This window comes from Neltuma alba, unplaced genomic scaffold (genome assembly GCF_004799145.2).
Source record: "Neltuma alba isolate B1F8T4 unplaced genomic scaffold, ASM479914v2 tig00007829_pilon, whole genome shotgun sequence".
Taxonomy (NCBI): Eukaryota; Viridiplantae; Streptophyta; class Magnoliopsida; order Fabales; family Fabaceae; genus Neltuma; species Neltuma alba.
In genome coordinates this window covers 1-16,599 of record NW_021634877.1, presented here as the reverse complement: position 1 = coordinate 16,599, position 16,599 = coordinate 1, and the positions used below count along the sequence as shown (strand labels likewise).

Here is a 16,599-nt window from a genome sequence, read left to right as displayed (position 1 = left end):
CATAAATCAGTCTATTTCTAATTCATCTGCATTTATATCCAGTGTGATAGTACAGAAATCGAAGAATTAATTATAACGGCAATAATTACGCACACTAGCCATGAGGGTGTCTTTCACATCATAAAACAAAGATCTTGTTGGTAGTAGCTTCTCTAATTTGGACTTCTCTCAGCTCTTAATCAAGAGATTAGATATGATAGTAATATATATAATACAATTTGTGTCGCTTAAAATAATATAGAATATGGTATATGTTGTTATTGCACCAAAGGTATTATTAACTTAATTAATTAGTTTGCTATCTTGCCTCTGGTATGTAAATGATTGATTAGTTTAATTACTTTGGATGGATCATCGACGACGTGAGGTATCTTTGTAGAGCTTGGAATGAAACTTACTTTAATGCTAATTTAGCAGGGGGGGAAATCAAAGAGAAGGGAAAATAAGAGCAATAGAAGAGTATAGGATGATAAATTAAAAGAAAACATGATAATCAAAAAGATAATTATAGTTGGTTAAAATAATTATCGAGATAATCATTAAATGAGGATATAATTAAAAAAAAAGACTATCGACTATACCTTGCAGTTATAAGTTAACAAAAGTCTTAAAACACAAAAAAAAACGAATAATTTTTTAATGGAGGAAGCATATAAAATCCATAGCAAATTATTATTGTATTATATGAACTATGAATAACATGTAGCACATTATTTCTTCATGGATTACAGAGATATGATTTGTGAAGAGCTTCGTAGAGACTCGAAAAAAATGCCGTTGCTTCATTTATAAATAAAAAAAGAAATTATAAAAAAACACTTGTTAAATTTCAAAATGACAAATGGGTGATTTTAACATGTCAAAACCAATATAAAAGAAAATAGTCAACATGACCTATTTGTCTTTTTGAAATTCAACAGGTATGTTTTTGTTATTTTTTTTAAATAAAATGAGAGTATATACTTGACCACAATAAAACACATGTAGGGAAAAAGTAGGGAGAATGACTATGAAGAACATTAATTTATAAGAATATTAATGTAAAATAAGAACTCAGAAGATGTAAATATATAGAAGTTAGATTAGTAAAATTTGAAATTTCAGTAGTAAACAGGTGCTTATTTTGTATTAATTTTTCTATAGGATCCCTAATTGTCATTCTTCCAGGAAAAATATAGCACACGCACACAAAGCCAACTTTGTTTAGGGTACATAACATGGTATAAACCAAATGGATAGAGTTTGTTGCATAAGTGAGTTGATCATGAGAGAATCATATTGATTTTGACTAGAAACTAAAAGGATTAGATTTAGATGCAATAATAATTCATCATGTGTATCTGATGTTTTATATTAAATAATCCTCTTAATCTATTATTATATACAATTAATTTACAAAGTGATTTGTTAATTTATATGCATGCGTGCTTGTTTTTTAAGGATGATATGATGAGAGCATGCCAGAATGCCCAGCGACACGTAAAATAATGTGTGTTTTGTTGTCAAGTTCATGCTTATATACAAATGGAGAAACAAAAAGTCTATTGTTCACATGTCTTTATATATTATCCTTAACATATGTTTTGGTCCCGTTTGTCTTTCTGGTTGTTATACCATATGATTATTAATCAAAATACTGATTTATTTCATTTACTAGTCCGACTATGATAAAAAAAAACATAATAATTAAATTCATATATATAGTGAATGAAATAAAAGAATAATTATGTGAGCCCAAATTGAAAAAAAAGGGAATAATTTGGTTATATAATTTATACTGCTACTGCTATATATTTTTCAAATATTGAGACATATTTTATAAAATCCTATGTTAATCACTTTGTCCGCAGAGTATATACATCAAAATTACTTATCCCTTACTTAACAAATAATTAATGATTGGTAGTATTAAAAAAGGTAAAGTTGAACAAATCTAAAATCTTAGCTATCTAACCATTTTTCTTGATTCACATGTTTTAGTTAAAAATGTCTTATAGTACTTCTTCTCATTACTTTGTCTTCTAAAATTATAATTTTTTTCCTAAACCCCCTCAAGGTTTTGTTTTCTATCATATATCTGGAAGCAGTTTATAATGCAAATATTAAAACAAGTATTTTTTAAAAAAATAAATACATATTCATTACAAATAATTAATTTGAAAACTATTTTTTTAGCTCTTATCTTTAAAAGCGGACAAAGTATTAGTATTTTGTTAACAAATGAAGAGGGGAGCTAAGAACTAAGAAGGTGAATGATTTTGATATTGCATGGCCGGGGCAGGTGCTTTCCAAAACTGGCCGGTCGGGGACCGGTCGGGACGTTTTTGTTCAATTCAAGTTCAGTGTGAAATTGTGAATCTCTCCTATTCACATTCTCCGGCAATCCCTTGTCATCACTTAATAAATTGTCGCTTAATACAGTGCTTAAATTTTTGTGAAAAAAAAAATTGATTATAAAATTTGAATTTAATATTACAAAAAAAGCATTGCTTCATCGTAAACACTTTTGGATCATATTATATATGACCAGTCGTTCTATTATTGAAAAAAAATAATGTTTCATCTGAAATTTTGTTCAAATATACAAGTAATCAGTAATCACCCAAATTTTTTTAAATAAAAAAAGTCACAATAAAAAACATAACCTTCACATAAAAATTGACCATGATGCAAATAAAGATTAGTCCAGCTAGGAAAAGGTTTACTCATTATAACTTATAAGATCATAAGTTCAGATCACGGTACTAATAAGAGGACTTTGTTAGTAGGTAATATGTAAATATTTTTTTGCTTACTCTTTAAATAATTAAATCTAGAAGTATGTCCTGACCATGATAATCTAACCCAACTCACCTGATTACTATGAGAGCTGTGGGGCTAATTTTTAATCATAAAAAAATAAAAAAAGTATATATTTTTATAAGTGAACTATTAATAAAATAATATTTGAAACTCACAAAATAAATATATATATATTAATTCTACATACCTGGCTTACGCCATTGAAACCTCATCTCCTCCACTTGGGCTATTCTCCGGCCACAAGAAAACGGAGCAAGATTTCCAAAATTCACTTATTTCCCTTTTTATTTGGTTATTTCAGTCTGGACACTCTTTTTGTGAGTTTGACGCCATCCAATTAAAGCAAATTACAGAAATTCATGAGAAGAAGTAAAACATGAATCTATCCAAACGCTTTTAAAACGTGATTATATGTTGGTGTTCCCCATTTATTTCTGCTTTTGTTTGTGTAAAAAATCGCTCTGCTAATTATGATACTGCGTGTATACTTAAAATTAAATAAGGATTGAAGTTACACTTTTTTTAATTTAAAAATTCAAATTAAAATATAAAATTAAAGGACTAGATGCAACTTTGTCATCAATATAATAATACTTCACCTTAAATTTTACAAAAATTTCCCTAAACCTGTAACATTTATGTGAATAACTCTCTCGCTAAGATAGGATTTAGATTTAACATATAATTTACGCATGACTTAAAATTTTTAAAATCCTCTATATACATAAAGCCAAAGTTTAAGGGGTTATTACAGAAAAAGTTGACTTACGAAAACACTTCGTCAATAATATATAGTTTTTTGATATTAAAAAACAGAATAATGCAACAGAAAGCCATTCATAAACATAAAAGTTTACGAAGATCCAATATAAATAAATATAAAATATATTAATTTAATAGTCGCGACTAGTTTAATCACATGGTCGGTTTAAGTTTTTTTGATCAAACCTCCATCAACTTAATGATTGGCTCGGATTTTCAATACCCTAAAATGTTAGTAGCAACCCATGTTATTGAAAAAACAAAAAGAAAAAAAAATTAATCTATTGTTTCATAAATTCTGACTCAATACCATTTGATCCCTGAAATTTTAAATCAGTTACAACTCAGTCTTTCAACTTTTGTTCGACGTGATTCAATTCCTATATAGTTTGACAATTTAGAATATTAGTCTTTATGTTTTATAAAATAAAATTACATATTTCATGAGATTTAGAAACCAAAGTTTTAAATGATCTAGACAAGTTAAAATTCAAGGACCTGGTTTCGGTAGAACCAAAACGATAAGTATTGAGTTGCATAAAGTTGAAGTTAAATAACCGAATTATAACCAAGTCAAAACTACAGTTAGAAAAATATTTAACTTTGGCGAACCAAAAAGCATGGGGAATGAGGCGAGGGGGGAGTTATAAAGTTGAATAATAACGCATGGGCAGTCCAGAAATAAGGGGAAGAAAGAGGAAGTAAGGGTGAAACAGAAAGGAAGAAATTTTGGGGAGTGATGGAGGCGTGTTATGTCAGGAAGCAGAGAATGAGAAGGTGTGAGTAAGTAAGTGAGAGATTTGGTTTAGGTGACACGTGAACGACAAAGACAAACACAACCCCCTTGGCTTCTCCGACCTCTTTCTGTATAACCTACGTATGAAATTATGTATGGCTGCTAATAACTCCTACTAACTTGTCCTAAACAATCACCAATTTGTTATAACTTTGATGTAAGATCCATCATCATGTGCCACCCCCTCCTCCTTCACGTTCTCCTCCTCCCCTACTCAATCCCTTTCTCTTTATAAATACCCTCCTTTCTCTCCTCATTTCTCTCTCGATATCTATCCCCCTACGTTTTCCTCGTTCTCTGTGTGTGTGCCCGTGTATATATATACACAAACTGGGGTGTCGAATAGCCGCATCCCAGGCCACAAGCTTCAATATAGTAGTGCTCTCGATCGCCTGAGATTAGCTCGAGATCCTAAATAGCTAGCTAACATGGCCATCATGAGCTCTCAACATACTTTGGCCCTTACCTTTGGCATCCTCGGTATATATATGTGGTCCTTTCTCTTTCTAGAGTTTGTCTGTTTTTCTTTTCTGGCTCTTGAATTTCTTATACCAGTTGGTTTAAATTTTCTACTTTTCCATCTTTGTAGTAATCTCTCTCTCTCTCTCTTGTAGTTGAACTCTCTGTGCTTCAAATTAAAAGTGACTTATGGGAAGGGTTTTGTGAGTCCTACGCTGGTACTTGATAAGGAAAGCGGGGTTTATTTATTAAGTTTAGGGACTTCCCTAACCAACTAGTCTTTTAGGATAGGCTTCTCCTGTGAGTCATGATGCAGTATGTTTTGTAGCCTTCACTGTTTATTGATGAATTTTTTTGAAGTAGAGAAGTCTACGGGTTGGCTTGGCGTTTTGAAGCTCAAAAGTGGCTTCTTGGTGTCATAAGCATGATTATAAATTTTATAAATGTTTGGTGGGACTTTTGAGCCATCCCACTTATGGCTCAAAAGTAGGATTAAGCCGCACAAATTGATAAGCTCCTAAGAGTAATTTATTTTGAGTTTTACCGTACTTGTGGTTTGGTAGGAGTATACAATTAAAACAATTGTTACATTGTCAGATTTTCTCACTCTTTCTGTTACTTTATTCTCTATCGTTTTCTATCTCGATATTCAAAAACCTTTCATGCTCATTCTTATTATTAAAATAATATTTTAAAATGTATTTGAGTGATGAAATTTTGCTTCTTCACATTAAAATAATTTAAATTTATTGTATTATGTAAATTCATTTTCTTAATCATTTATTATTATTTAATAAAACTCATGCTCACTTTGGGTAATTTTACAAACTAAACTTACTAATTTAAATTTATTGTATCATGTAAATTCATTTATTTATTACTTTTCATTATCTAATAAAACTCACACCCATTTTAGTAATTATACAAACTAAACTTACTTTTATTCAATTATAATCCAAACAACATTTTACTTAAACTAACTTTTATAAAATTCAATCCAAACACAATTCACATTATTTGATTTAACTTTTCTTTAATCTAACTTTTTTAAAAGTCAAATAGACAATAAATTACTTTTTCAATTGCTAATCCAAAATGACCCTACATCTCCTATATATTGGTAGTTGTTTATTTTTATAGCTCAGTCACAGCCAAGTGCTTAAATATTTCTCTTGTGTTTGGATTCGCAGGGAACTTCATTTCCTTCCTGGTATTTTTGGCACCTTTGTAAGTATATAACTTCTTCTCCCCCACAAACACCCTTAATTTTTCCGAACTATTATATATATGTGTGTAATAATGTGGAAGGATTTTAAGGTCGGTATATGAATGAAATGATGACATGACATTAATTTGGAAAAATGAAAATGAGGACAGGCCAACATTTTACCGGATATACAAGAAGAAATCAACGGAAGGATTCCAGTCAATCCCGTACCTGGTGGCGTTATTCAGTTGCATGCTTTGGCTCTACTATGCCTACCTCAAGACCCACGCCCTTTTGCTCATCACCATCAACTCATTCGGCTGCGTTATTGAGGTCATCTACATTCTCGCCTTCATCACATATGCCTCCAGGGAAGCCAGGGTATGTGATAAACTACTAATTACTAATACACACACATCATGATCTTAATTACTTAATGAATATTAATAATTTGATTTGGTGTTGCAGAAGTTGACGATTAAGCTGATAGGAGCCATGAACTTGGGGTCGTTCGGTTTGATCATGTTGGTGACGCAATTTGCTATCCATGATGCTGCCCTACGTGTTCATGTGCTGGGTTGGATTTGCGTTTCCATTTCTGTCTGTGTCTTCGCTGCTCCTCTCAGCATCATGGTCAGTCAGTAGCTCAATGGTTTTAGCAGAAGCTATTCCAACATGAAACCAATTACTTGTTCAAGTCCTCTCCATATATCTCTTTCACTTCAATTAAATTGAATCTATCTGTGTTTTGCAGGCACAAGTTATTAGAACAAAGAGTGTAAAGTATATGCCATTCACCCTCTCATTTTTCCTCACACTGAGTGCTGTCATGTGGTTTGCTTATGGCCTCTTCCGCAGGGACATATGCGTTGCTGTAAGTTCACACACACACACACACACATCTGCATAAACTTTGAATTGAGATACATATATCCCGGGGTTTACTAATATGAGAGCCGGGTTGCATTTGATCCTAAATACTACCTCCAGTTCTTAGTATAAGACCTCATTTGATTTTTATTTGGTCATAAATATAAGACCACAATTCACTTTGTCTTTCATGTTCATTCATTTTTTTCTCTCCAAATAGTCCTTTTAATAATAGTAGTTTTAGCAGTAAACTTGATTAGTAAAGATATTTTAAGAAAGATAACAGTTATTTACCATAAATAACTAACTTAACTTATTTCTTTAATGTACTCAAATTAGTTAATTAACTCTTATATTAGATATGAATATAATTTGTCTATCATATTTGACATTCTCTTTTGTATGTCTCAAACTAATATATCTAACTTTTAGACTGGTACATACATGCGTATGCCATTTGGTATAATTAGATACTGTATTTGTATGTGTAGGTGCCGAATGTGCTGGGATTTGCGTTGGGGTTGATGCAGATGGTGTTGTATGGGATATACAGAGATGGTGGGAAGAAGATGATGGAAGGAGAGAAAGAGGTGGGGATGGAGGCAGTGAAGGAGGTGGTGGTGGGAATGAACCAGAGAGGAAGCAGTGAGGTGTTTCCAGACCCAGTGGGAATCGTTGTTGCTGATGAAGGGAATAATAACCTTAATGTTGCTGAGTTTAAGGATTGTCCTGTTTGAGTTTCTCGGATTAAATATACATATCAACTTATTACGAGGAAGAAGAGAAAGAGAACAAGTGGGGGATAGAGACATATGGCCAATTGGTTGCATTCTTTCCGTGGAACTTTCCATTACTAGAAAGACTCTTATGATCATCGACCAACATACACACCAAAGCGGGATCATCAACAGTAGTTTTATTTTGCATTTTTCTTCTGTCGTTACTTGCCTAGCTATATGTACTACCGCAGGTTTCCTTATCATCATCATTATCGTATTGCGTGCGTGCGTCCGTCGTATTTGTAACCTTTAATTTCTATAAATGGAAATTTTGATGTTTCTTTTTACTGCAGATCGATCATATCACCCTGTGTACGCCCCAAATCCTTTAGTTTTCCTCTTCTCCTTTACATATTATGAATATGGCTCACTTCATTTCATCACCTCGATCAGCTTTCATGCTATTTTCCTTCCTTGTAAATGTGAAAATTTTAATTAATTTAGAGCAGCTTAAAGAGCCATTCTGCAATATTACTCCTGAAATTTCCAATACATGGAAAACCTTCCAAACAAGGAGGCTAAAGTAAGATGATATATCTGCCTATATATGTATGTATATAAAGCACCGATACACACACACACACAAACTAGCTCTAATCCTTGATTTTAGAACTATTTAACTAATTTAAGTAGTTAAAAAAAGTTAATTAAGTTAGCTATTTAACTAATTTAAATTTTCTAAAGTATCATTTTAATCATGACACCGTGACGACATACAAAATAAAAATAATAAATCAGATCAAGATATTTTAGACTTTTGGTGTTTTAAAATTCATGAATTTCAAGATAAAGTAGGTTTATTCTCTGTTTACAATTTTTACTACAAAACTAAATTTACATATATTGTCTTTATGTTAAAATTTGCAGCTTAGGCTTTTTATATGTTAAAACTTACAAATTTAAATAAACTACAACTTTAGATAACCCTTTATCAAATCTTCTTTTCATCCAAAGAGTTGAGCCACTTGGCCTCCTAGGCTAGCTATCCTGTCAGTTTGAGCTCAAGCAAAAATTCTGTTTTTTAATTTGTTTCTCATTTCTTTTCATTAACAAATCCTTATTTTTTTTAAAAAGAAGAAAAAGAAATTATAGCAAGCAATTGAAAAATAGCCGAAATGGATCTCGGAGACACAGACAAAAATGAAAAAGGAAAGGAAAGGAGATATTCATGATACAAATAGATATTTGTCACGAGAAGAGTTCAAAAGAATACTAAATTATTCCTAAGAAAAATAAAACCTAAGAATACAGAGGTAGCTCAAAACCTTAGAATTTATGTCGTTTTCCCTCTTTTTGTCCTCCTTCGAACAGCAGATGGAAATGAGAAACAAACATGAAGAGACATAAAAGAACAAAGGAACAGATATATGTAATGAAAATGAATCATGAAAGATAATGACAAGCTAGAGTGGCGATTATTATTTTGCATGGCGGTGGGCGGTGGTGTGGTTGGTTTCGACGGGAGGAGTGTGGTGGTCGGAGGGAAGCTTAAGTTTGGGGAGAGAAGAAGGAGAAGAAGGAACAAGCTTGAGATCCTCACAGTTACAAACCTCAACCATGAAACCATCAGGATCGTTGAAGAATAACTGATTCATTACTGTCCCATCCTCTGCTTCCATCGTCTTCTTCATGTACTTCACATTCATCTTCTTCAACCTCTCCTCCATTCCTTCCATGTCCTCACACTGAAAAGAAATATGATTGTCCTGGGGATCCAACTGGTGAGTTTTGGAAGGCAATTTCTCATCATCCTGAGACTGAACCAGGTGGATGCCTACTCCATAGTTAAACAACCAAGCTCCTTCAAAATCCAGAACTTGAGGCCTCTCTATCTCCACAAACCCTAGCACCTTCGTGTAGAACTCTATCGATTCCTTCACGTCTCTGCAAACCCTCGACACGTGATTCAGAGCCTTCAATGGAGCTGCTGCTACTTCTTTTCCTCTGGTTTTTTCTCACCGTTTCTTTCTCGAACCTCCTGCGTCTCCGCCATTGTTGTTCTCAGGGTTATGGTAAATCACTTAGTTCTGAGATCTCTGAAGGGTTAGGGATGAAGGTGATGATGATGATGATACAAATTTGAGCTTTACTTGCAATGAGGTTGATGGATGTACGCAAATGTGAGGGGAGGTACGTGATACGTGTGTGAATCTAAGAACGACACGTCGTTTTGTTTGTGGGGGTGAGTGGGCTGATGAGTTCTGGAGGGATGCACACGTGTGTGCTGTTTTTGTTTTGTTCTTTCAAAAGAAAGTTAGCTATACGTAATTGGATTTCAACGTTGATGAAATTGGACTAGCTAGTTACCCACCAGAAAAACATAGTGCTTAATGATTGCTTACCTGCACTTATGAATCATTTTCCCAATATAATTTTTTCAGTTTTGTAAGAAGCACCGTCTTAGAAATGTTTTGTGTGGTTCTCGTGATAGCACTATTCATTTTGTGAAATGTGTCATCAGAAATTTCATACTAACAATATTATTTGATGTTATCAGACATTAAATACAGGCACATTTACTAACAAAAATTTAAATATTGTTTTTTTTGGGTTGCCTACTCAGTTTACTGGACCTTTGCTCCGACTATATTTATATCTGACCCGCGTCGTGCACCTGGCTGTGGTGAGTAAATCTCCCAACAGGGATTTCTGCATACGCTGAGAATCAAATTCGAGACCTCACTTAAGTAATTCTAAACTGCTTACTACTTAGACCAACTCTTGTTGGTAACAAAAATTTAAATATTGTGTCGGCATGTTATGAGTAACGAACCAATCATGTGAGATCCCATCCTAAGCTAGCCAAAACCTAAGAGGAGGCTACTGAGAACATGTGGCCTTAGGACTGTGAAGATTCAGTGAGACTCCACGGCCCACTCCAGTTTTGTTTTTATATTCACTGGGCTTAGTCTCTTCTACGAAAAAAAATGTAACAAAATGAATATAAGTGGTATGTTTTAAGAAAAATAGAACAGTTGGATGTAGCAAAAAAAATAAGTCTAAGTGAGTTAGGTTTAGGAGTTCATCAAAATCAGAGCATGCCTTCAAAATTAACACCAAATAATAAAGTCATCACATTAGTAATGAAATTTAAACTCACAACTTTGTAAATTATAAATTGATTTATTATAAACTAGATCAACTCTTGTTAAAAACAAGTTTTTACACTTTAGAAGCGGATCATGGTTGAGAGTAATAAGGAGGAGAAATTCTTTAAAAGGGGGTTGGCCCTTGCTGGGAACAAGTCAAAAGATCGCATACAACAAAATAAAGTGCTAGGGAAGGGAAAACAATGGAAACGGAATGAGTTTTGAATCAAGACCAACAAATACCGTAGTTTAGCAAACAAAAATGTCTGAGGTCATCTAAAGTAACTTGAAGATACCCTAAATTATACCTAAAAAAATGTCTAAGGTTAAACTTTTAAATGTTAACAAAATATTTTTACTCTCTAGCACATTAAGTTTACTTTTTAAAATAATAATAATGAGCATAAAATATTATTTAGAGCTAATAACGTTAGAATTAAAAGACTAAAAAGTACTTATAAAATTAAGAGAAAACTAAACTTTTTTATAAAATTAGAGAATAAAATGTATACTTTTACATTTTCAAAATATATTATTATTCCAAGTTTTAAATATAAAATTCACTTTGTAGTGCAATTTACATTATAAAATAGATCTTATATTTAGGATGAGAGGTAGTATTGAATTATTTGGTACATGTCACTTTTTGAGATCAAATGAAAACTTTAAGGAACATCAATTTTACATCACATAATGTCTTCGTTTAACAAATTGTTGAAGGAGATTAGAAAGGAAAAAAATCATCCATTTCGGTAATATTAATCAAAGTCAGTATATTAAAGTAAAAATATCACAAATTTTTAACACATTAATTTCGAATAACTGATTTCGTCCTTTTATAATATTCTTGAATTATGTAAAAAAATCCTACATTTGTTAAGGAAGGAAATAATTATCGTTTACATGAGAAATTCTTGCGTGCACTGGGAGTGCCATGTAATCTGTGATCTGCCCAATTAAATGAAACCAACTCAGATAGGTTCAGTCTCACCTGGCATTCCTGGTCAGAGCAAGAAAAGATTGTGGGTCCCACAAAAATTAATACCTAGCAATTTCTCTCTCTTCCTCCCATTTTCACTGCCGATATTGCCCTTCTTTCCCTTTGATTGAATCGCTGACAATCACCCTAAAAATTTTGCCTTCATCCCTTGAACCCTATAACCTATTTTACCAACGCACAATATATTAGAATTATTTATTTATAATTTTTATATTAATTAAGTTAAAAAATAATAAATACTTTTTGGCCATCACAAAATAATAGATGCATAACTATATATTAAAATATTTATTTATATCTGATATGCGTTTAAATAAAATTTAATGATAATGTAAAATTGTGGGAGGCTTTTTTAATATATTTTTGCATCTAATATATATATATATATATTTAATACTGCAACTAAAGTAAGAAAAATGAACTAATAAATATAAATAATTTTGTGTATGTTTATCTTTGAAACAAAAATACTACCTTTAATTCTAAATATGAGTTAGATAAGAAATTTAATTTAGTAATCTTAATTTATTTTTAAAAAAAATTATATTTTTTAAATTTATTTTTATTAATTGCACATAATAAGAATATTTTCATGAAGGAATAGTTATAATGCATGGATTAAAAAATATTTTAAAAAATTAATACATATTTATTATAAACAATTAACTTAACTAATTCTTTTAACATTTACAAACTAGTTATTTAACTTTGATATTATATTAAAAACTAATGATATTATGTGTGTTTGTGAATTCAATTAAAAAAATGAGAAAGTTTATCTAAATGTGACTCAAAATTCAACAATTATTTTCAATAATTTAAAGTATAATTCTCTGTACATATTTTAAGTAATGAGATCATTTTTCAACTCAAAAAATATATAACTATGTATTTATTATTTTATGAGATTTTTTGGCTCATTTTATGAGATGAACTTAATTAATATAAATGTTATAAGTATATATAAGGAAAATATTTTTAATATATTGCGGGCAATCCGGATCAAAAAACAGTGGGACGGGCACGTTGTTGAAATGGGGTTTAATGGATGAAGGGTTTTTTGGGATGGTTTTCGGCGTATTGGTGGAAAAGAAAGAAGGGCAATGTCGGCAGTGAAAATGGGAGGAAGAGAGAGAAATTGCTAGGTATTAATTTTGTGGGACCCACAATCTTTTCTTGCTCTGACCAGTAATGCCAGGTGAGACTGAACCTATCTGAGTTGGTTTCATTTAATTGGGCAGATCACAGATTACATGGCACTCCCAGTGCACGCAAGAATTTCTCCGTTTACATACTCCATCTCATTCTTAGCATAAAATCAAAAGTCGATAAGAGCTAAACTGTTAAAAGAAAATAAATGTTTTAGGAAAAATTGCTAAAAAAGTCCCCCAATATGTGGAATCACAAAATGGGTTCCTGAATAAACAAAATTACTTGTAGATACTAGGTCTTAAATTGCAATTATGAAATGATGGAGAAAATACCAAAATGCTATTTCTTTTCTTCTCTTCTTCCTCCTACTTGCTACTTCTCTGTCTCTCTCTCTTCCTCCTCCTTTTCCTCCCCCCTCCTTCCTCTTCCTTCTCCTCCTCTCCTAACCCTCCTTCCTCATCCTCACCCCCATCTCCCCCACCCCACTTCTTTGTTTCCACCCTTAGCCTATTTCACATCTTCAACCTTGCCAAATCCCTAGCCATCTAAGAAATACAAAGCACTTATCATTGTTTGCCATCAGACGCTATCATAGAGGGAGAGAATTACCATGACTGTCTCCCTTGTAACTTCTCTTGAATTGATCTCCTCCACATCTCTCACATGTTTGTGGCACTGTGAACATTGAACGGGCCACTAAGAAGTCGCCGCACGACCCCTATTGGATCATTAAGCGACAGTGAAGAGCGTGTCATCTTTTGCTGGTAGCTTCACAACATTTTTCAAACATGATTTTCCACTAGTCTTTCAAATTCAAATGGCCAATTACATAAACTGGTTACTATTAAAGCATCTCTGATTTTTTGTTATTTGGCTTAGCATTATTGTAATTTTGCTTACTAATGTTGTAACTGTAGACTTGTTACTACAATGGCAGCAATATAACATGAAAATCTGAAAATATTAGTCATTTGTTTATGGGCAGAACAATATTAACATTTTGTATTTATCAGTTCTAAATGGTAATAATGTATATCTATTTAATGTTATGAAGTTAATGAGAAACCTAGTCATAGATTTGTAATTTCGCTTACCAAACTTGTTATTTGATTTGTTATTCTTGTCATTTAACAGTGAAATGTAGAAATAATGTCAACTTTTCATGAAAATTAATTTCATGAGAAACCTAATCACATAATTGTTATTTCGCTTATCATTCTTATCATTTGGCCTACTGTTCTTATCATTTGGTAGTAAAATGTGAAAATAATGACAGTTTTTTTTAACTTAATTTCGTCATAAACCAAATCACAAGCTTGTAATTTCGCTTACTAAACTTGTTATTTGGTTTACTGCTCTTATTATTTGGCTTACTGCTGTTGTCATTTGGCAATGAAATGTGAAAACAATAGCAATTCAAATTGAAACATTTAATAATCTCAAATTCAAATGTCTTTTCAGTAATACATAACTATCATTAATAATTTATAACGGTGGCGCTTATCAACAAAGTAAAAAAAAAATTAAACATATCTTAAATGCAGTAACAGTATGTACAATTTATCCTCATTTGCCTATTAACACTATCTATAGAGATATCCTCTATTTTTTGGTCTTCCGTCCCTTGTTAGCTTGTGCAAGTTAAGTATAGCAAATAATAAATTAAGTATATCAAATAACAACTTAACAATTTTAAATAACAAGTTGAGTTTAGCAAATGACAATTTAAATATTACATATAACAAGTACATCAAATAACAATTTAACTATTGCAAATAACAAGTTGAGTTTAGAAAATCACAATTTAAGAACAATATATGACAAGTTAAGCATATCAAATTACAACTTCATTATTCTAAATAATAAGTTCAGTTTAGAAAATCACAACTTAAGTATTATCTATGAGAAGTTAAGTATATTAAATAACAATTTCCCTATTACATTCAGTTAAGCAAATCGTATACCGGGTCCTGCAAAATATTCAACATGCAATCATTGAAACTACATCTAATAGGTAGTATGAACTCAAATACCAAATTTGACTATCAGAAATTATGGCTAAGCCATCATAGAAACAAGTGTATAGTTACACCACCACCAAGGGAAATTGCAATAATGGTATGTGAATAACAAAAAAGTAGTATATATTTGACGTCAATTATTTTTTGTAATATTTAGTGATAAGTGCACACTAAGATAGTCTATCCACTTAATATTCCCTTATCACAAAACATATTACTTACAAAAATTGGTATGCACATCTACCAACACCTAGGGCCCTTCATATTGGGCCCTTCTCGGTCCTATTCCTATTAGGACGGGATGGGCCTGTTCTGAAATTTTTCAGGACGGGACAGAAAAGAGATTGGGATAGGATGGGACGTGGGACAGCCCTATCCTGTCTTGGTCCCGAATATATTTATATATATTTATATTTTTTCATTTTATTATATGTATAACATATATATTAACTAATATATAAATATATAATAAATGCAAACCCTTAATTGTATCCTTTTTTCTTTTACTGCGCTGCCCATCCAAACTCATTACTCTCTTGCCTCTTGCTATCACTTGCACAGTCAAATGGGAAATAAAACGATAGAGACAAAAACGTCGAATAGGGAAGCACAAATCTCATCAGTACTTCCTGCATGCACAAAGCAACAAAGAGATTGAAGGCAAGAAAAGAGGTGCGGGGCATGACAGAAGCTAAAGGTATTTCCCCTCCCTCTTTGTGTTTCTTCTCCACTACCTCTCTCTCCTTGATCTCACTATTCTTCTTTCACTCTTCATCTTTTGTGTTGGGTTATTGTTTTTTCTTTCATTTGGATTTTGATTTATTCTTAGAATTATTGTAATAGAGTTGAAATTTGAAATAATGAATCTCTTAGAAAGTGAAAACTCATACGTAGTTTTTGTTTGCAGTCTTGCTTGGCTCTGTCTTTTTTTTTTTAAGGGACGTCCTAGTCCAGTCCCTGTGTTGACGGGACCAGGACAACTTCGAGATGGGACAGGATGGGACACGGGACCAAAATGCTGTCTCGTGTGTCTTTCTTGGATGGGCCCGTCCAGTCCCATGAGTACCCCCTGCCAATACCCTTCTCTCAAAAAATTTATGAGGGGTGGAATTTATATACACCAAAACATTAGTTGTCCCACATCTAAAGTAACTTCAAGATGAGTTAGGATTTTGGTAAGTCCTCTTCGTGTGTCCAGATTAGTGACACCTAGTGCAATAGTAGACTTTTTTGTTTTGCAATTGTGATTTTTGCCTTTTAGTTCTTGGTTTCCCATCTTAGTCATGAATTTCTTATGACAGTCTCAAAAAATTCTTAATCCTACTAGCATAATAACAAGTCAAGACGCATGTATTTAATTACAAGTTTAGTTATTTAGAATAACAAGTGTAGATATGAAAATTACAAGTGTAGTATGTTAAATAACAAGTTGTAGATATGAAAATTACAAGTGTAGTATGTTAAATAACAAGTCTAGATACAAAAATCCAAGTGTCCTATGTCAAATATAACCTTTATATAAAAATTACAAGTTTAGTAAGTAAAATAACAAGTTTAAAGTGAGAATTATAGGTCTAGTAGATGAAATAACATGTTTGGATGTGAAAGTTATAAGTTTATTAGTGTAATAACAAGTCTGGATATAAAAATTGCAAGTTTAGT

At 32.0% G+C, this 16,599-nt stretch overlaps 2 protein-coding genes across 2 annotated transcripts; one reads left to right on the top strand and one right to left on the bottom strand.

Annotated features, from left to right (window-relative positions):
• The first annotated feature begins 4,788 nt into the window (after nt 1-4,788).
• On the top strand, nt 4,789-7,633 carry LOC114753288 (bidirectional sugar transporter N3-like). Its single transcript, XM_028941964.1, has 6 exons — nt 4,789-4,840; nt 6,010-6,046; nt 6,197-6,407; nt 6,495-6,659; nt 6,781-6,900; nt 7,388-7,633. Exons 1-6 carry the CDS (start codon nt 4,789-4,791, stop codon nt 7,631-7,633), a joined length of 831 nt encoding a protein of 276 aa, XP_028797797.1.
• A 1,460-nt stretch (nt 7,634-9,093) lies between these two features.
• LOC114753282 (lactoylglutathione lyase-like) lies at nt 9,094-10,034 on the bottom strand. The gene is made up of 2 exons (XM_028941954.1): nt 10,018-10,034; nt 9,094-9,619 (listed from the first exon to the last, which is right to left on the bottom strand). Exons 1-2 carry the CDS (start codon nt 10,032-10,034, stop codon nt 9,094-9,096), a joined length of 543 nt encoding a protein of 180 aa, XP_028797787.1.
• Nucleotides 10,035-16,599: the final 6,565 nt, after the last annotated feature.

Excerpts from the sequence above, each read along its gene's own strand:
- LOC114753288 (XM_028941964.1), top strand. The coding sequence starts at position 4,789 with ATGGCCATCATGAGCTCTCAACATACTTTGGCCCTTACCTTTGGCATC. Across the intron at positions 6,408-6,494 it reads ATGCCTCCAGGGAAGCCAGG|AAGTTGACGATTAAGCTGAT; the intron begins GTATGTGATAAA and ends TTGGTGTTGCAG. Across the intron at positions 6,901-7,387 it reads GCAGGGACATATGCGTTGCT|GTGCCGAATGTGCTGGGATT; the intron begins GTAAGTTCACAC and ends TTGTATGTGTAG.